This window comes from Podarcis vaucheri (genome assembly GCF_965113315.1).
Source record: "Podarcis vaucheri genome assembly, chromosome: 8".
Lineage (NCBI taxonomy): Eukaryota > Metazoa > Chordata > Lepidosauria > Squamata > Lacertidae > Podarcis > Podarcis vaucheri.
This window is the reverse complement of record NC_138766.1, coordinates 87,664,032-87,685,400: the sequence shown is the minus strand read 5'-3', so window position 1 is coordinate 87,685,400 and position 21,369 is coordinate 87,664,032. Positions and strand designations below refer to the sequence as shown.

Sequence of the window (21,369 nt, the reverse complement as noted above, 5' to 3'; positions counted from 1 at the left end):
CAGTGGTACCTCTGGTTACGAACTTAATTAGTTCTAGAGGTCCGTTCTTAACCTGAAACCGTTCTCAAGCTGAACCCGTTCTTAACCTGAGGTACCACTTTAGCTAATGGGGCCTACTGCTGCCACTGTGCTGCCACCGCGTGATTTCTGTTCTCATCCTGAGGTAGAGTTCTTAACCCGAGGTACTACTTCCAGGTTAGTGGAGTCTGAAAACCCAAGTGTTTGTAACCCGAGGTGTTTGTAAACTACCGTATTTTTCGCCCTATAGGACACACTTTTCCCCCTCCAAAAATGAAGGGGAAATGTGTGTGCGTCCTATGGGGTGAATGCAGGCTTTCGCTGAAGCCTGGAGAGCGAGAGGGGTCGGTGCGCACCGACCCCTCTCGTTATCCATGCTTCAGGAAGCTATCCGCAAGTCTTGTGAGCCCGGCGGGAGGTCCTGCGGGCTCACAAGGCTTGCGGACAGCAGCGTGCAGCCCAGAAGCTTGGGAGACAGCGGGGAGGTGCAGCGGGGGGAGGGCTTGCCCCGCTGTCCCCCGAGTTTGTGGGGCTGGCGGGGGGAGAAGCAAGCCTGCTTCTCCCCCCCCGCCAGCCCCACAAGCTTGGGGGATAGCGGGGAGGCGGAGCGCCGCCACCCCGCTATTCCCCGACCTGATCTGGAGGTTGGCGGGGGGGGGAGAGAAGCAAGCTTGCTTCTCCTCCCGCCAGCCCCACAAACTCAGGGGACAGCGGGGCAAGCCGCTGCCCCATGGAGGATAGAGAGGCTGTCCCTGAAGGCAGAAGAGGAAGACGGAGCACTCCGTCTCCCTCTTCTAGCTTGGGGATGGCTGCGCAAACCTGGGGGGGGGGAATAATTCCCCCCCTTGATTTCCCCCCCAAAAAACTAGGTGCGTCCTATGGGCTGGTGCGTCCTATAGGGCGAAAAATATGATAAGTTACCACTGTAATACAATCTGAAATCTCTGGCTGGGTCTTTAATCTGGATAATGGCACTTGTGGTTTTTTGTGTTGTGATAGTGGCCCAGCCACTTGAAATTCTGCTGCTTCCTGCACTGATGTCACTTAGATATAAGCTAAAAACAGATTTTTCCATAGACTTTTGGAGATAGTGGTTAACACTCAGCAGCCCTGGGTTTGATATACTTACAGCATCATTCTAATCCCAGGCCTGTTAGAAGTAGCAAATTTGGAATAGATGGACTTTAGGCTACAGCAACATAGCTCAACGTGGCTCTATTCCTGGTTCAGCCAGAGGTCCACTGCACTGTAAGATCTGACACATCTTGCCATATAGGCTGTTAGCGATATGCGGGGTGGCCTGAAAACAGCTTGCTCCAGTGAGTGTAAGGGAGTCATTCATCCACAAACAGGGAGAAGATTCCAGAACAGTCATATATAAGTGGGAGAGGCACTCTGAGCATGCACAGCTTCAGATGGAAGTGCCAATAAAAGGAGAACTAGACGACTGACCAAACTGCTGCTTCATGACTGCCGATAGACTGTGTCTGCCTCCATCATTGCATAAAAGAAAGAAGGCCTGAAACTTAAGTATGCCATTACAGCTATTGCTATAATGATTGCAAATAGTGCTACTGCGAAGTGTTTATGACCAGTCAAGAAATAATTCACTTGTGTCTGTGTTTCTTCTCAAAGTGTAGCTTCAATTGTTGACTACTGCTTCCCAGAAACTCTGCTAAATGGTTGGAAGCTGCTAACAAGTTGCCTACACCTGAGTATAAACACACAGCGAAAATGTGATGGACCTTCAATAGTGAGTTGTTGTGTGCTGTTCTGTAAGGACTGGAGTAAGATGCAAACTACAATTAAATTGAAAGATTTATTTAAACTGCAGCTGAGAAATGATTAAGATAAAACTCTGTGGTATAAGAATGAAAAGAATACATAAATGAAATGCAAGTGAGCAATGGAGAAATGAAAAAGAACAACAGAGAAACAAAAAAGAACAATATAAGATACATGTAATTATTATAATTATTTCATTATGCATTAAATTAGTATACCACCCTATACCTTTTGATATCAAGGTGGTTCACAGCCACTGCAGTCAGCGTGAGCAAGGGACTGTGGTCATGTCCCACTGCTGTCTAGCTTGGAGTTGCGTGCTTTGTTCAGTCTACTTGTGTACTTTCTGAAAGGCTGAAACGCCAATCAACATTATTTCGTAGGGAGGTGGTGGGGAGAGTAGCTTTAGCCCGACCCATCAAAAAATATAGGGGTGAAGAAGGCTATGCTCAAGCAGACCTTCTGTCCAAGGCCCATTGCCACAGTCTTGCTCGATCCAAAGCAAATGTTACAATACAAAACTCCTAGTTTAAATTTCCTATGTTGGACATGAGATAGAAAGGCATTAAAAGAAGTCTTTCGCACCAAAGACTACCCTCTGTACATTATTGTGCTTATGATAAGAAAGGATTGGCCAGTTGTGCCTTAAGGCATTAAGTTGCTATCATAACTGAGTTTTCAGCTTTGGATGCTGATTCTTCCTCATCCCTGAAAATCCTCTGGAGTGCAGCTTTCATGGAGACCCTGGACTGACCCTTTTTCTGTCTCCTCCCAACCAGGAAATAGATCAGCGGGTTGACACTACTATTCAGAGAGGCACACACAAAACCAACTTCCATTAGAATCATATTCTTCTCATTAAAATAGATGGCAGTGTAAATGGCATTTAGTGGGAAAGCAAAGATGAGGAAGAAAAGAAGTGCAAGCAAAATGGTGGTGAGCAGCTTCCCGCGTTGCTTCTGCTCTGATTTGCAGCAGACTTTGAGGGCCAGTACCAGAGTGGAGGTGATCATCAGAGGAGTGCAAATGAGGGCATTTACAATAAGCTGGTACACTAGGTTAGAGTTTGGAAAGCTCTGAGTCAGTAGGAGAGTAAGGTGAATGCCTGAGAGCAGGAAAGATAGGGTCCATATCAGGGCACAAATAATGGTGGATAAACGTGCCGGTCGGTGGCATCGATGCCAAAGTGGGAAGAGGACAGCCACAGACCTGTCGATGCTGATGGCGGTCAGTAGAAACTGGCCCACAGAATACGTGAAGAAAAATAGTTCAAATAATACTTTTATAATCAAAATAGCAACATGAGATTTCTCATAGAAAGTTACAACAGGCAAAATAATAGTCAGGAGAACTGTAAGGACACCAAAGTCAGCGATGGAGAGGTTCAGGATGTAGGTGGTGAAAGGATTCCTCTTAATGTGGAAGCCCAGAAGCCGGATGACCATTCCATTGCCCAGGAAGCCAAACATACATATGATGATAATTATGCTGTTGGCAATGCTTTGGATTACATTTCTATCATGTATTTCCTCAAAATATACTTCCCTGAAAGAGATAAAAGGATCTCAGTACCTGATATGATGTCTAGGTTCACCTTCATTAACTCTAAAGTCAGCATGACCCAATCAGTGATCAATCTAAGCAGCAAAGAGATTTATTTTTGTCTAGATCAACACCTGTGTAGCTACGGCAGTACACATTTTCCTGGAATCTTCAAAGTAAACTGTTTGGTAGCTTCTGCATTTTTACAACTATTGAGTAAATATTGACACAAAGTAGGTAAAATGTTGAGATTCATTAGCAAGTTAGGAAATAGCTAATGCTATCCTAGGCTGCATCAATGGCAGTATAGTGGCCAGACTGAAGGAAGTAATAGAACCACTCTATTCTGCCTTGGTCAGACCACACCTGGAATACTGTGTCCAATTCTGGGCACCCCAATTTAAGAAGGATTTTGACAGGCTGGAACATATGCAGAGGAGGGCAACCAAGATGATCAAGGATTGGGAAACCAATCCTTATGAAGAGAAGTTGAAGGTATGTTTAGCCTGGAAAAGAGGAGACTGAGAGGTGATGTGATAGCCATCTTCAAATATCTTAAGGGCTGGAACATGGAAGAGAGTAGGACTCAAACCAATGGCTTCAAGTTGAAGGAGATTCTGACTAAACATTTTAAAAAAACTTTTCGGACAGAGCTGTTCGACGGTGGAACAGACTCCCTCAGGAAATTATGGACTCCCCTTCATTGGAGGTTTTAGGCAGAGGTTGGATGGCCATCTGTCATGGATGCTTTACCACAGATTCCTGCATTGCCGGGGGTTGGACTAGATGACCCTTGGGGCCCTCCCAACTCTAAAATTCTATGAATATATGATTATGAGTTAGGAAATGATTCTCAGAAAAGGGGAAGTACTTGCCTGTGGTCTTCCCCTCCAATTTTTAGTAACAACGGCCCCTAAAATTTTCTTTAATCCAGGAAATTTTAAATAAAGGGAAGGGGAGTGAGTTTATCAGTGGTATTTATTTCCCTCCACTTTTTGTGACAAAGGGCTAAACCTTTATCTTGAACACAGGATTGTTGGATCAAGCTGAGATTGTTGCTATGATGGTTTTGCTAATCGCAGAACTGGAGACGGGGGATAGATTTGAATATCTTTGCATTTTAATTAGAAACTATCTAATTTGAACTTCCTGAACCAATATGCAAAACAACAGCACATTTTTTCTTTGAAATTCACACTTATCTGCATTTTGTGATGCAGTTCTCCAGCCAAGAAATTCCTACAAAAACACATGTATTATGGGAAACCTGCACACAATTCAAAATATTCAAAACTGCACACAAAATATATTCATGTATTTCTTTTAACAAATGTAACTTTCTTCTAAGTTACATTAAAATATTTTTAAAATACATGAGGAAATCATTTTTTTAAAAAAATCAAAATTATGCAGAACTGGAAACGTGAGAAATTGAGAGAATCCAAAATGGAAATCTCTGGCTATTGTTATGAAAACTCTATAAGATATTGTTCCATATTAATCACTTATGCTTTGTCACACCTACATTCTCTTATGTAGGTATGACAGACCTACATAAGATGCTTTGTCACACCTATATTCACTGTATCCATTCACTTCACTTTAAGTGAAGTGAATGGATACAGAGCTTATCCTGAACATGAAATTATTTAAAAAATGCACTTACCCCAGGTAAAATACACCTTCTTTATACGGAATGCTAGAAACATTTACTGATATCTAAATAAAATCACAGTTACAACCCAGTTACAGAGAGTACTTTAGGTTTAAGAGAATAGATGTTAATAACAACTGACCAAATGAGCAAAGAGGTCAAGGGGAGGGAGGATAATGCAAAAACAATGTAGTTTAATTAAAAAAAAATAGTTTGCAATTTTACAAATCAAATATCATTTTTCAACAAATAACATTGTTGAACGTTGTATAACAGCATGGTGTATGTATGATGCATTTAAGATGATCTTCACAGATTGGAGAACCAACAAATGAATTGGAATAGGTACGAATGTCAGGCAGAAACCACCAACTGCATAAATATAAGTTGGAGAACACCTGACTTGCCAGTAGTACATGCAAAAGGATCTAGAGGTCTTAGTAGACCAGGTTTCCTCAACCTCAGCCCTCCAGATGTTTTTGGCATACAACTCCCATGATCCCTAGCTAACAGGACCAGTGGTCAGGGATGATGAGAACTGTAGTCTCAAAACATCTGGAGGGTTGATGTTGAGGAAGCCTGTAGTAGACCAAAAGCTTTACAAGTCAACCGTGTGATGTAGCAGCAAAAAAAGCTATTCTAGACTACAGAACTATAGTGTCCCAAATAAGGGAAGCAATAGAACCGCAATATTTTACCGTGGTCTGATCAAACATGGAGTCCTGTGTCCAGTTCTGGGCACCTGAAGACTGAGAGGAGGGAGAGAGGAGAACAGATTACCCTCAGGGTCCTTTCCAACTCTAAAACTCTTTGATTCTATGTATCTAGAAATACATATTTCTATTACACATTAGCTTTGCATGCTTATCCCCTTAACCTCATTTGGTTAATGGTTATGACAAGGATGTTTGTTTTTACATTGTTGGTAGTGGAAATAGCTGAAATGAACAGCCAGCCTGTCTGTTTTCCTCTTTTACAAGCTGCTATACATCTTAAATTCAATCTCAAGCCTAACTCATGAAAGCATGCAGAGAGAAATTGCCACAGTATCAGCAAACAGGCACCTAAATCAGCATCATGTAAAAGCAAATGGGGAAGCAATTAAAAGGGAGCTTTTGTTTAAGAGTGCTTACCTCGTAATCATCCATCATGGGATAGTCGATAAAATGTACTGGTCCCAAAAGAAACACAAGCTACAGTTGTAGCCGGAACAGCCACTGATGAGCTAGTCAGCAACAAAAGTAATCAGAAATCAAAAGAGGAAACTGAAGCATCAGAAGATTTTGAAATAGATCTGGATAACAATCTTCATAGGAAGTAGGCGTTAGAGAAGGAAGAAAAGAGCAGACACAGAACTCAAACCAATGGAATTGGTAGGTAGATTGTTTTAGTGGCTAATTTGATTAGATAATTCAAATTGAGTAAGCCTATATTTTTATTCACAAATGAATTTGAGGGATGTACAAGATGGTGCATAGTAAACAGTATGAATGGCCATTTGAAACATATCAATTGTTTATTATTATTATTATTATTATTATTATTATTATTATTATTATTATTATTAAATTTATATACCACCTCCCATCGATGAGTGGTAATTGTAACCCTGGTCTCTTACGTGCTACTCCATTTGATATTCTGCCACACTTTCTGGAAACAAAATGTACAAGTAAATAAGTTGGGGTGAGAGATGATATTTTTCCAAAGGGCTGAAACTTTAATGGGGACCTAGTTAAACAATCTGTGTGGCAGCTTTCAGGCTAATGAATTCAGGCCCCAGTCCTATCTGGGAGACATGCCATGAAATTTAGTAAGTCTTACTTCTGAGTAGTATGGTTATACTGACATTAAGCTACACTAGAAATTGCGCAACAGGGACCCCTCCTAAACCAAGGTTAGATATTGGTAAGTTTACTACTACTACTACTACTACTACTAATAATAATAATAATAATAATTTGTTGGCTCCCAACAAAATATTTAAAACACAATCAAACATCAAAAACTTCCATATACACAGTTGTATTCTGATGTCTTCTAAAAGTTGTGTAGTTCTCTATCTCCTTGACATCTGATGGAATGGCATTCCACAGGGTGGTCCCCACTATTGAGAAGGCCCTCTGCCTGGTTCCCTGTAACTTGGCTTCTTGCAGTGAGGGAACCACCAGAAGGCCCTCAGAGTTGGATTTCAGTGTCTGAGCTGGGCTATGGGGATGGAGACGCTCCTTCAGGTATACAGGTCAGATGCTATTTCAGGTTTTAAAGGTCAGCATCAAAACTTTGAATTATGCTCGGAAATATACTGGGAGCCAATGTCAATCCTTTAGGACTGGCGTTATATGGTTCTGGAGGTCACTCCTAGTCACGAGTCTATTTTTTTCATTCTTAATTGGTTGTAGTTTCTGAGTTACCTTCAAAGGTAGCCCCACGTAGAGTGCATTGCAGTAGTCCAAGTGGGAGATAACCAAAGCATACACCACTCTGGCAAGTCAGTCTGTGGGCAGGTGGGGTCTCAGCCAGACAGGGCTGGTAGACAGTTGCCCTGGACACAGAATTGACCTGCGTCTCCATGAACAGGAGGGTGAGCAGGGGGTCCCCAATACCCAGTGCTATTTTTCTAGAAAAAGAGGTGCTGGAACACACCATGAACACCTCCCTCATTCTCTTAGAATGGCAGTAGCGACCATTTGAGAGGATTGTGTCCTGATGTTGGTTTTTCCTTAGACAAAGGTATTTCCACAGGTGAAACATTTTCCTGACAATTGTCCTGACCCCTCCTTTACTGAAAATAATAATAATAATAATAATAATAATAATAATAATAATAATAAATTAATTTATTATTTATACCCCGCCCATCTGGCTAGGATTCCCCAGCCACTCTGGGTGGCTAGTACTATATTTAGTCTCTGCAAGAGTTTGTGTTTTTCAACAACTTTCCTTGATATGACATTTGTTGCATATGCTTCATTATCAGCTTTCAACCACAGGAAATATCTCACCAATTACTATGCTCATTTCTGCTCACGTAGTTGCTGTGACCAAATCCCTTCATTTTGCTGTGAAGGGCATTTTTTTTTTTTTTTTGTATCTGCATGCATTTTGGGTATGCATATCAGAGCACAGAATCAACAATATGGTTTATCCCCTCACCCACAAATAGCAGATACTACAATCTGAAATATCTGTCTAGATCTTTAAATTGGATAACGATGCTTATTTTTTATGATGGTGGCAGCCCAGCTTTGTAATTTCCTCTCACTTGAAATTCTGCTGGTATTTGTCACTCAGCAGCCATAGGTTTGATATACTTACAGCACAATTCCAATCAGAGGTCTGTTGGAATTAACAAGTTTGCAATAGGTGGACTCCAAACCTCCAGATATCACCACAGTGGTTTCATGTAGATGTTAAATAATGTGGGGGATAGGCTTGAGCCTCATGGAACCCCACATTGTACGGGTCTGAAAAGCATTTCCCAAGCAACATCCTCTGGGAATGACCATCCAAGTACAACTGGAACCACCACAAAGAGGTACCACTCACTCCTAATTCGGACAGTCACTTCAGAAAGATAAAATGGTCAATGGTATCAAAAGCCACTGAGAGGTTGAGAAGAATTAACAGGGACATGTTTCCCTTGTCTCTGTCTCAACAGAGGTCATCAAACAGGGCAACCAAAGTAGTTTCTGTGCCAAAACGGGGCCTAAACCCCGATTGAAATGGATCCAGAAAATCAGTTTCTTCCAAAAGTGCCTGGATCTGGTCTGTGACCACTTATTCCAGAACATTGCTCAGAAAAGGGAGATTAGCAACTGGCTGGTAGTCAGTTAGGTTTTCCAAATTCAGGGAAGGTTTCTTAAGGAGTGGTTTTAGCACTCCCTCCTTCAAAATTGTGTGCCTGGGGCCATACCACCTCCCCATCTGGCTATAACCCTTTCCTTCCTCATGGATAAGTAACCCATGGGATAGGAGGTGGTCGATCATCTCTAATCCCCTTGGCCCCCAATATGACTCTGGCTAACTGGTTTGATTGATTAGCCACTTGCTACGTATGATATATGTTCAGAGGCATGTAGAGGAGTGTTCATAGTGGCAAGTCCAGGTGTAGGAATTCCATCAAATTTCATCTGAAATGAACATTCGAAATAAATGTTGGGGTAGTCCTTTCATACAAAACATCTAAGCGATATTTTGAGTTTTATACAACAAGTCTTAAAGATGGTGTGATGTTGTTGATTTTTCTTTTGCAAAGGTTCTTCCTCATTTTGCTGAGAGATTTTCCCTTCAGGAAGCCCCCCTCTCCTTTTTTACTGAAGATTCTGTTTCTGCAAAAGCTTGTGTTTTTCAAGACGTTAACTTGATATGAAGTTTGTTACATATGCTTCATTATCAGCTTTCAACCACAGGAAGTATCTCACCAGTTAATCTGCTGATTTCTGTGTATAGTTGCCATGACCAAATGTCTTCAAAAACTAGCATTGTGTTGTCCAGAGCATTTGTCTTGTAACTGCATGCATTTTGGGGTGTGTATCAGAGTGCAAAATCAACAATATGGTTTATCCCCCTCACAAATAGTGGATACTGTGGTACCTCTGGTTACGAACTTAATTAGTTCTAGAGGTCCGTTCTTAACCTGAAACCGTTCTTAACCTGAAACCGTTCTCAAGCTGAAACCGTTCTTAACCTGAGGTACCACTTTAGCTAATGGGGCCTACTGCTGCCACTGTGCTGCTATCGCGTGATTTCTGTTCTCATCCTGAGGTAAAGTTCTTAACCCGAGGTACTACTTCCAGGTTAGTGGAGTCTGAAACCCCAAGTGTTTGTAACCCGAGGTGTTTGTAAACGACCGTATTTTTTGCCCTATAGGACACACTTTTCCCCCTCCAAAAATGAAAGGGAAATGTGTGTGCGTCCTATGGGGTGAATGCAGGCTTTCGCTGAAGCCTGGAGAGCGAGAGGGGTCGGTGCGCACCGACCCCTCTCGTTATCCATGCTTCAGGAAGCTATCCGCAAGTCTTGTGAGCCCGGCGGGAGGTCCTGCGGGCTCACAAGGCTTGCGGACAGCAGCGTGCAGCCCAGAAGCTTGGGAGACAGCGGGGAGGTGCAGCGGGGGGGAGGGCTTGCCCCGCTGTCCCCCGAGTTTGTGGGGCTGGCGGGGGGAGAAGCAAGCCTGCTTCTCCCCCCCGCCAGCCCCACAAGCTTGGGGGATAGCGGGGAGGCGGAGCGCCGCCACCCCGCTATTCCCCGACCTGATCTGGAGGTTGGCGGGGGGGGGGGAGAGAAGCAAGCTTGCTTCTCCTCCCGCCAGCCCCACAAACTCAGGGGACAGCGGGGCAAGCCGCTGCCCCACGGAGGATAGAGAGGCTGTCCCTGAAGGCAGAAGAGGAAGACGGAGCACTCCGTCCCCCTCTTCTAGCTTGGGGATGGCTGCGCAAACCTGGGGGGAAAAAATAATTCCCCCCCTTGATTTCCCCCCAAAAAAACTAGGTGCGTCCTATGGGCTGGTGCGTCCTATAGGGCGAAAAATATGATAAGTTACCACTGTAATACAATCTGAAATCTCTGGCTGGGTCTTTAATCTGGATAATGGCACTTGTGGTTTTTTGTGTTGTGATAGTGGCCCAGCCACTTGAAATTCTGCTGCTCCCTGCACTGATGTCACTTAGATATAAGCTAAAAACAGATTTTTCCATAGACTTTTGGAGATAGTGGTTAACACTCAGCAGCCCTGGGTTTGATATACTTACAGCATCATTCTAATCCCAGGCCTGTTAGAAGTAGCAAATTTGGAATAGATGGACTTTAGGCTACAGCAACATAGCTCAACGTGGCTCTATTCCTGGTTCAGCCAGAGGTCCACTGCACTGTAAGATCTGACACATCTTGCCATATAGGCTGTTAGCGATATGCGGGGTGGCCTGAAAACAGCTTGCTCCAGTGAGTGTAAGGGAGTCATTCATCCACAAACAGGGAGAAGATTCCAGAACAGTCATATATAAGTGGGAGAGGCACTCTGAGCATGCACAGCTTCAGCTGGAAGTGCCAATAAAAGGAGAACTAGACGACTGACCAAACTGCTGCTTCATGACTGCCGATAGACTGTGTCTGCCTCCATCATTGCTTAAAAGAAAGAAGGCCTGAAACTTAAGTATGCCATTACAGCTATTGCTATAATGATTATAGCATTTAACCGATTATAACATTTAACCGATTATAGCATTTAACCGATTATAGCATATAACTGTGAAGTGTTTATGTCCAGTCAAGAAATAATTCACTTGACTGAGTGTTATGGTGTCTGTGTTTCTTCTCAAAGTGTAGCTTCAATTGTTCTGCTTCCCAGAAACTCTGCTAAATGGATGGAAGCTTCTAAGAAGTTGCCTACACATGAGTATACCCACACAGCGAAAATGTGATGGACCTTCAATAGTGAGTTGTTGTGTGCTGTTCAGTAAGGACTGGAGTCAGATGCAAAGTACAATTAAATTGAAAGATTTATTTAAACTGCAGCTGAGAAATGATTAAGATAAAACTCTGTGGTATAAGAATGAAAAGAATACATGAATGAAATGCAAGTGAGCAATGGAGAAATGAAAAAGAACAACAGAGAAACGAAAAAGAACAATATAAGATACATGTTTTTATTATAATTATTTCATTCTGCATTAAATTAGTATACCACCCTATATCTTTAGATATCAAGGTGGTTCACAGCCGCTGCAGTCAGCGTGAGCAAGGGACTGTGGTCATGTCCCACTGCTGTCTAGCGTGGAGTTGTGTGCTTTGTTCAGTATACTTCTGTACTTTCTGAAAGGCTGAAACGCCAATCAACATTATGGCATAGGGAGGTGGTGGGGAGAGTAGCTTTAGCCCGACCCATCAAAAAATATAGGGGTGAAGAATGCTATGCTCAAGCAGACTTTCTGTCCAAGGCCCATCGCCACAGTCTTGCTCTATCCAAAGCAAATGTTACAATACAAAACTCCTAGTTTAAATTTCCTATGTTGGACATGAGATAGAAAGGCATTAAAAGAAGTTTTTCACACCAGAGACTACCCTCTGTACATTATTGTGCTTATGATAATAAAGGATTGGCCAGTCATGCCTTAAGGCATTAAGTTGCTATCATAACTGAGTTTTCAGTTTTGGATGCTGATTCTTCCTCATCCCTGAAAATCCTCTGGAGTGCAGCTTTCATGGAGACCCTGGACTGGCCCTTCTTCTGCCTCCTCCCAACTAGGAAATAGATCAGCGGGTTGACACTACTATTCAGAGAGGCACACACAAAACCAACTTCCATTAGAATCATATTCTTCTCATTAAAATAGATGGCAGTGTAAATGGCATTTAGTGGGAAAGCAAAGATGAGGAAGAAAAGAAGTGTAAGCAAAATGGTGGTGAGCAGCTTCCCGCGTTGCTTCTGCTCTGATTTGCAGCAGACTTTGAGGGCCAGTACCAGAGTGGAGGTGATCATCAGAGGAGTGCAAATGAGGGCATTTATAATAAGCTGGTACACTAGGTTAGAGTTTGGAAAGCTCTGAGTCAGTAGGAGAGTAAGGTGAATGCCTGAGAGCAGGAAAGAGAGGGTCCATATCAGGGCACAAATAATGGTGGATGAACGTGCCGGTCGGTGGCATCGATGCCAAAGTGGGAAGAGGACAGCCACAGACCTGTCGATGCTGATGGCGGTCAGTAGAAACTGGCCCACAGAATACGTGAAGAAAAATAGTTCATACAATATTTTTCTAAACAAAACAGCAACATGAGATTTCTCATAGAAAGTTACAACAGGCAAAATAATAGTCAGGAGAGCTGCAAGGACACCAAAGTCAGCGATGGAGAGGTTCAGGATGTAGGTGGTGAAAGGATTCCTCTTAATGTGGAAGCCCAGAAGCCAGATGACCATTCCATTTCCCAGGAAGCCAAAGATGCAGATGATGATAAAGGCACTGTTGGCAATGCTTTGGGTTAACTTCAATGAAACAGTTGAGCCATCATCTGAATCTCCAGAAGACTGATTTGGCTCTTCATACTCTCCCCTAGAAGAGATAACAGGAAATCTTTTTTGGATATACACTAACTATAGCATTAACTATCATCAAAAGTTAGGATTATCCAATTGCAAAGAGATAATTTGATCTTCTTCTTGTCTAGTTCAACACTTGTCCACCTAAGGCACTACACAATTTTTGTGAGTCTTCAAAATAAGCTGGTTGGTATCTTTTCAAGGATTCCTCTTAATGTGGAAGCCCAGAAGCCAGATGACCATTCCATTCCCCACGAAGCCAAACATACAAATGATGATAATTATGCTGTTGGCAATGCTTTGGGTTACATCTGAATCACCTTTTCCCTCAAAATAGTTTTCCCTGGAAGAGATAAAAAGATCTCAGTACCTGATATGATGTCTAGGTTCACCTTCATTAACTCTAGATCAGCATGACCCAATCAGTGATCAATCTAAGCAGCAAAGATTTCTTCTTGTCTAGATCAATACCTGTGTAGCTCTGGCAGTACACATTTTCCTGGAACCTTCAAAGTTAACTGTTTGGTAGCTTTTCCATTTTTACAACTATTGAGTAAATATTGACACAAAGTAGGTGAAATGTTGAGATTCATTAGCAAGTTAGGAAATAGCTAATGCTATCCTAGGCTGCATCAATGGCAGTATAGTGGCCAGATTGAAGGAAGTAATAGTACCACTCTAGTCTGCCTTGGTCAGACCACACCTGGAATACTGTGTCCAATTCTGGGCACCCCAATTTAAGAAGGATTTTGACAGGCTGGAACATATGCAGAGGAGGGCAACCAAGATGATCAAGGATTGGGAAACCAATCCTTATGAAAAGAAGTTGAAGGTATGTTTAGCCTGGAAAAGAGGAGACTGAGAGGTGATATGATAGCCATCTTCAAATATCTTAATGGCTGGAACATGGAAGAGAGTAGGACTCAAACCAATGGCTTCAAGTTGAAGGAGATTCTGACTAAACATTAAAAAAAAAATCTGACAGAGCTGTTCGACAGTGGAACAGACTCCCTCAGGAGATTATGGACTCCCCTTCATTGGAGGCTTTTAGGCAGAGGTTGGCTGGCCATCTGTCATGGATGCTTTACCTGAGATTCCTGCATTGCCGGGCGGTTGAACTAGATGACCCTGGGGGCGCTCCCAACTCTAAGAGTTAGGAAATGATTCTCAGAATAGGGGAAGTACTTCCCTGTGGTCTTCCCCTCCAATTTTTAGTAACAACGGCCCCTAAAAATTTCTTTAATCCAGAAAATTTTAAATAAAGGGAAGGTGAGCGAGTCTATCAGTGGTATTCATTCACCTCCACTTTTTGTGACAAAGGGCTAAACCTTTTTCTTGAACACATAGATTGTTGCTATGAAGGTTTTGCTAATCGCAGAACTGGAGATGGCGGATAGATTTGAATTTCTTTGCATTTTTATTAGAAACTATCTAATTTGAACTTCCTGAACCAAAATGCAAAACAGCAGCATATTTTTTCTTTGAAATTCACACTTATCTGCATTTTGTGATGCAGTTCTCCAGCCAAGAAATTCCTACAAAAATGCATGTATTATGTGAAATTGCTTGCAAAAGTGAACTCATTATTCAAAACTGCACACAAAATATCTTTATTTTAACAAATGTAACTTTCTTCTAAGTTACATTAAAATATTTGAAAAATACATGAGGAAATCATCTTTTTTTAAAAAAATTCAAAATTCTGCAGAAATGTGAAGAACTGGAAACATGAGAAATTGAGAGAATCCAAAATAGAAATCTCTGGCTATTGTTGTGAAAACTCTATAAGATATTGTTCCGTATTAATCACTTGTGCTTTGTTACGCCTCCATTCTCAGGTTTACAGTGAAGTGAATGTATACACTGCTTATACTGAACATGAAATCATTTTAAAAATGCACTTACCCCATGCCATAGATCTTGATAAAACCACTTCCTGATGTCTAAATAAAATCACAAATACAACCCAGTTACAAGGGTACTTTGGGTTTAACAGAATAAATGTTAATAACAACTGACCAAATGAGCAAAGAGGTCAAGGGGAGGGAGGACAGTGCAAAAACAATGTAGTTTAATTAAAAAAAATACTTTGCAATTTCACAAATCAAATATCATTCTTCAACAAGTAACATTGCTGATCATTGTATAACAGCATGGTGTATGTATGATGCATTTAAGATGATCTTCACAGATTGGAGAACCAACAAATGAATTGGAATAGGTACCAGTGTCAGGCAGAAACAACCAACTGCATAAATATAAGACGGATAACACCTGACTTGCCAGTAGTACATGTGAAAAGGATCTAGGGGTCTTAGTAGACCAGGTTTCCTCAACCTCGGCCCTCCAGATGTTTCTGGCCTACAACTCCCATGATCCCTAGCTAACAGGACCAGTGGTCAGGGATGATGGGAACTGTAGTCTCAAAACAACTGGAGGGTTGATGTTGAGGAAGCCTGTAGTAGACCAAAAGATTCACGAGTCAATCGTGTGATGTAGCAGCAAAAAAAGCTATTCTAGACTACAGAACTATAGTGTCCCAAACAAGGGAAGCAATAGAACCGTAATATCTTACCTTGGTCAGATCAGACCTGGAGTACTCTGTCCAGTTCTGGGCACCTACCTGCCACAGATAAGACTGAGAGGAGAGAGAGAGGAGAACAGATAACCCTCAGGGTCTTTTCCAACTCTAAAACTCTTTGATTCTATGTATCTAGAAATATATAATTCTATTACACATTAGCTTTGCATGCTTACCCTCATCTGGTTAATGGTTATGACAAGGCTGGTTGTTTGTTTGTTTGTTTGTTTTTACAATGTTTGGTAGTGGAAATAGCTGAAATGAGCAGCCAGCCTATCTGTTTTCTCTTTTACAAGCTGCTATACATCTTAAATTCAATCTCAAGCCTAACTCATGAAAGCATGCAGAGAGAAATTGCCACAGTATCAGCAAACAGGCACCTAAATCAGCATTATGTAAAAGCAAACGGGGAAGCAATTAAAAGGGAGCTTTTGTTTAAGAGTGCTTACCTTGTAATCATCCATCATGGAATAGGCCATAAAATCATCCACCATGGGATAGTCTTGGTCCCCCAAGAAACACAAGCTAAAGTTGTAGCCGGAACAGCCGCTGATGAACTAGTCAGCAACAAAAGGAAGCAGAAATCAAAAGAGGAAACTGAAGCACCAGAAGATTTTTAACTAGATCTGGATAACAAACTTCATAGGAAGTAGGCGTTAGAGAAGGAAGAAAAGAGCAGACACAGAATTCAAACCCATGGAATTGGTAGGTAGATTGTTTTAGTGGCTAATTTGATTAGATCAAATTGAGTAAGCCTACATTTTTATTCACAAATGAATTTGAGGGATGTACAAGATGGTGCATAGTAAACAGTATGAATGGCCATTCGAAACAGATCAATTGGTTATTGTTGTTGTTGTTATTATTATTATTATTTATTATTATTAATTCAATTTATATACGACCTTCCATCGATGAGTGGTAATTGTAACCATGTTCTCTTATGCACTACTCCATTTGATATTCTGCCACACATTCTGGAAACAAAATGTACAAGTAAATAAGTTGGGGTGAGGGATGATATTTTTCCAGAGGGCTGAAACTTTAATGGGGACCTAGTTAAACATTCTGTGTGGCACCTTTCAGACTAACGAATTCAGGCCCCAGTCCTATCTGGGTGACATGCCCATGAAATTTACTAGGTCTTACTTCTGAGTAGTATGGTTATAGTGACATTAAGCTACACTAGAAATTGCACAACAGGGACCCCTCCTAAACCAAGGCTAGATATTGGTCAGTTTACTACTATTACTACTACTACTACTACTACTACTACTACTAATAATAATAATAATAATAACAATAATAATAATAATTTGTTGGCTCCCAACAAAATATTTAAAACACAATCAAACATCAAACATTAAAAACTTCCATATACACAGCTGTATTCTGATGTCTTCTAAATGTTGTGTAGTTCTCTATCTCCTTGACATCTGTTGGAAGGGGGCATTCCACAGGATGGGCCCCACTATTGAGAAGGCCCTCTGCCTGGTTCCCTGTAACTTCACTTCTCGCAGTGAAGGAACCACCAGAAGGCCCTCAGAGCTGGATTTCAGTGTCTGGGCTGAGCTATGGGGATGGAGATGCTCCTTCAGGTATACAGGTCAGAGGCCACTTCGGGCTTTAAAGGTCAGCACCAAAACTTTGAATTATGCTCGGAAATATACAGTGGTACCTTGAGTTACATACACTTCAGGTTACATACGCTTCAGGTATTCCGCTAACCCAGAAATATTACCTCGGGCTAAGAACTTTGCTTCAGGATGAGAACAGAAATCGTGCAGCGGAGGTGCAACGGCAGCAGGAGGCCCCATTAGCTAAAGTGGTGCTTCAGGTTAAGAATAGTTTCAGGTTAAGAACAGACCTCCAGAATGAATTAAGTTCTTAACCCGAGGTACCACTGTACTTGGAGCTGATGTCGATCCTTAAGGACTGGTGTTATATGGTTCTGGTGGTCACTCCCAGTGGCTAATCTATTTGCTTCATTCTGGATGGGTTGTAGTTTCTGAGTCACCTTCAAAGGTAGCCCCACGTAGAGCGCATTGCAGTAGTCCAAGTGGGAGATAACCAAAGCATGCACCACTCTGGCAAGACAGTCTGTGGGCAGGTAGGGTCTCAGCCAGACAGGGCTGGTAGACAGTTGCCCTGGACACAGAATTGACCTGCATCTACATGAGCAAGAGGGTGAGCAGGGGCTCCCCCATACCCAGTGCTATTTTTCTAGAAAAAGAGGTGCTGGAACACACCATGAACACCTCCCCCATTCTCTTAGAATTGCAATGGTGACCATTTGAGAGGATCGTGTCCTGATGTTGGTTTTTCCTTAGGCAAAGGTATTTCCACAGGTGAAGCATTTTCCTCACAAGTTTCCTGACCCTTCCTTTACTGAAAATAATAATAATAATAATAATAATAATAATAATAATAATAATAATAAATTAATTTATTATTTATATCCCGCCCATCTGGCTGGGTTTCCCCAGCTACTCTGGGTGGCTATTACTATATTTAGTTTCTGCAAGAGTTTGTGTTTTTCAACAACTTTCCTTGCTATGACATTTGTTGCACATGCTTCATTATCAGCTTTCAACCACAGGAAATATCTCACCAATTACTATGCTCCTTTCTGCTCACATAGTTGATGTGATAAAATCTCTTCATTTGCTGTGAAGGGCATTTTTTTTGTATCTGCATGCATTTTGGGTGTGTGTATCAGAGCACAGAATCAACAATATGGTTTATCCCCTCACCCACAAATAGCAGATACTACAATCTGAAATATCTGTCAGGATCTTTAAATTGGATAATGACGCTTATCTTTTGTGATGGTGGCAGCCCAGCTTTCTATTTTCCTGCCACTTGAAATTCTGCTGGTGTTTGCCACTCAGCAGCCATAGGTTTGATTTACTTACAGCATAATTCCAATCAGAGGTCAGTTGGAATTAACAAGTTTGCAATAGGTGAACTCCAAACCTCCAGATATCCCCACAGTGGTTTCATGTAGATGTTAAATAATGTGGGGGATAGGCTTGAGCCTCGTGGAACCCCACATTGTATGGGTCTGAAAAGCATTTTCCAAGCAACACCCTCTGGGAACGACCATCCAAGTAGGACTGGAACCACAGCAAAGAGGTACCACCCACTCCTAGTTCGGACAGTCGCTTCAGAAAGATAACATGGTCAATGGTATCAAAAGCCACTGAGAGGTCAATAAGAATTAACAGGGACATGTTTCCCTTGTCTCTCTCTCTCTCAACAGGGGTCATCAAACAGGGCAACCAAAGTAGTTTCTGTGCCAAAACGGGGCCTAAACCTTGATTGAAATGGATCCAGAAAATCAGTTTCTTCCAAATATGCCTGGATCTGGTCTGTGACCACTCATTCCAGAACGTTGCTCAGAAAAGGGAGATTAGCAACTGACTGGTAGTCAGTTAGGTTTTCCAAATCCAGGGAAGGTTTCTTAAGGAGTGGTTTTACCACTGCCTCCTTCAAACAGGCAGGGACCACCCCCTCTCATAAAGAGGACCAGCCAGCTGTTCCCTCCCTGCTGGTTTTTATCAGCCAAGAGGGGCAGGGGTCTAGAGTACAAGTGGTCACGCTGACCAAACCGAACACCTTGTCCACATACTCGAGCCTTACCAACTGAAACTCATTTAACACAATAGGACTAGACTATGCTCTGGACACCCCATGAAATTCATTTGCTATAGCAGCAGAGTCAAAGTCTTGGTAGAGGCAAGTTATTTTATCTCCAAAATGCTTTGCAAACAAGTCACCCTCTTCCTTCCCAGTCAAGAAAACAAGGTCCAGAGTGTGGCCTGCCATCTGCGTTGCACCACTGACATCTTGGGACAGCCCCATGATTGTCATGGAGGCCATGAAGTTCTGAGCTGCCCCAGAGCCAGCTGCCTTGGCATGGATGTTGAAGTCTCCCAGAACCAGCAGTCTGAAAATCCTCAATGCCACCTCTGAAACCAGCTCTGTCAGCTCAAGCAGGGAGACTGCTGGGCAGCAAACTAGCAGAAGCCCTAATCTATCCCGATTGTCCAATGCCAGGAACACACCCTCTGTATGATAAAGACATGCAAACTCTGAAATATAAGAATGTAGTAATGAAATAAAACTGAGCAATAAAGAAATGCATTCCCTAGGCTGGCACATTATGGAAGCTGTTGATGTGTATTTCTGCTCTTGCCACATTGCAAAAAAGAAAACGTTGGTTTTGCTTCTTGTGTTACTTCCCTTATCTTATATCAGCAGATTTCATATCAGTGTATTATTCAAGGCAACTGCTGTCCTCTTCTTAGAATGCAATAAGGGGATACCAAGAACTGCTGTAATAGGGAAGTGCTTCAGTTTCTTCGGAAAGTGTTTTTGGGTTGTCATCAACTGGGCCAATAGTTGCTCCTCAGCACCCTTTTTTTGTTTCAGGTAAATAAGTCACTATGACCAAGAAGGTGCTTTCCTGGCTTCCTCGGAGGTTACACAGTGGATACTGGTGAATGGGTGCTGGGAGAATGGAGGTTAGTGACTGACACAGAAGAAGGGATCACTGATCTGGGGGTCCTTGTAACAGCCAGGAGACGAGTGTCAGAAGCAGGAGAAGCTGCAGGTTTGGAGAGAGAAAAACAGGTGCAGAAGAAGTGAGAGATAGGTGAGGCTGGTGTAGAGTCAATGCCTTCCACATCTCCTCCTGCTTCCCCCCACCTCTCCTGCTCCACTGTCTCCCAGGGCAAGAGGGAGGAACAAAAACAGGTTGCATGGAATCTTCACCTGCTTGTGCACAACTTGGATGGGGGAGATGCATAAGAAGAGAGGGTGGGGCTTCTTGGTTGCAGAAACAGTCTTGTGGGGTGTACACCCAGAGTTAGCTAAGAGATGTAGGACTGATGGGCATGTTGCTAAATTGTAAGTATACTTTTGACAATAAAGAGTTAATTTATCACTCTGGGCATTCTTGACTGACAAATCCACACTTGGCCTGAAGCTCACAGGGTAACCTTGGGCCAGTCTTTGCTTCTCAGATGAACCTGTCAAACAGGGTTGTTGTGAGGATCAAATGAGGAGGGGGGGGGAACCCTGTACACCACCTTGAGGTCTTTGGAAAAGAAACAAATAAATGATAAGTAAATAAATCCAGGACTGGGGGACATACTCTCTGTTTAGTAACCAGATAGCAGCTTCATGCTCTGCCTTATTATTACTATTAGTATTATTACTGTACTTACCAGATGCCCACCACATCACATTATGAGGAGGCAATGGATTTCCTTCCATGTTGGGATATCTAAAATAAAATAACTGCTATATATTACCAAAATAATTTTAAATGCTGTTACTTAGTTGTCAAAGTGGAAAAGATTGAAAAAGACATTCACTAGAGCTGTGCACAGCCCAATCTATCTGCTCTATGACATTGATCCAGGGGTCACAAATGAGGGTGGCCCACTGGCTTGTAGTGGCTCCCAAGATGTCACAAAGAACTTTCCCAAGCTGGTGAGCCAGAATCCTTCCAGCAGAACTACCCATGTACCCCTCTGCCACTCAGCTGTGGTCCCCTGCTTTCTTTTGCAAATGAACTACATCAGCTTGAGACATTCACATCCCTGTGAGAAACTGCTGATCAGCCATCTTTAGACATACAGTATGTGGAGGAGACAGCAAGAAGACACCTGCAAGAAATTTAGGGCTGCATCCATTCCTCTTCATCCGTGTTAAACAGTTTTCCAACATTATGTGAGAGGAAAGATTTTC

At 42.3% G+C, this 21,369-nt stretch overlaps 2 protein-coding genes across 3 annotated transcripts; both read right to left on the bottom strand.

Annotated features, from left to right (window-relative positions):
• Positions 1 to 1,818: 1,818 nt before the first annotated feature.
• On the bottom strand, positions 1,819 to 20,352 carry LOC309539508 (mas-related G-protein coupled receptor member H-like). 2 transcript variants are annotated; one of them, XM_082235850.1, is made up of 5 exons: positions 19,392 to 20,352; positions 6,133 to 6,224; positions 5,698 to 5,748; positions 5,012 to 5,064; positions 1,819 to 3,348 (listed from the first exon to the last, which is right to left on the bottom strand). In XM_082235850.1, the coding sequence occupies exons 2-5, from the start codon at positions 6,148 to 6,150 to the stop codon at positions 2,457 to 2,459; spliced, it is 1,014 nt and encodes a 337-aa protein (XP_082091976.1). In that variant the 5' UTR covers positions 6,151 to 6,224; positions 19,392 to 20,352; the 3' UTR covers positions 1,819 to 2,456. The 2 variants fall into 2 exon arrangements, with proteins under 2 accessions (XP_082091976.1, XP_082091975.1); XM_082235849.1 differs by lacking the exon at positions 19,392 to 20,352 and adding an exon at positions 6,581 to 6,597.
• On the bottom strand, positions 11,608 to 14,119 carry LOC309539551 (mas-related G-protein coupled receptor member H-like). The gene has a single exon (XM_082235915.1). It carries the CDS (start codon positions 12,909 to 12,911, stop codon positions 12,120 to 12,122), a length of 792 nt encoding a protein of 263 aa, XP_082092041.1. The 5' UTR covers positions 12,912 to 14,119; the 3' UTR covers positions 11,608 to 12,119.
• Positions 20,353 to 21,369: the final 1,017 nt, after the last annotated feature.

Bases quoted from the DNA above. Each gene is read 5' to 3' on its own strand.
- LOC309539508 (XM_082235850.1), bottom strand. The intron at 5,065-5,697 runs GTAAAATATTGC...GATTTTATTTAG, and splicing joins CCATGTTTGATCAGACCACG to ATATCAGTAAATGTTTCTAG. The intron at 3,349-5,011 runs GTAAGTGCATTT...TATCTCTTTCAG, and splicing joins GAAGGTGTATTTTACCTGGG to GGAAGTATATTTTGAGGAAA.
- LOC309539551 (XM_082235915.1), bottom strand. From the start codon at position 12,911: ATGGTCATCTGGCTTCTGGGCTTCCACATTAAGAGGAATCCTTTCACC.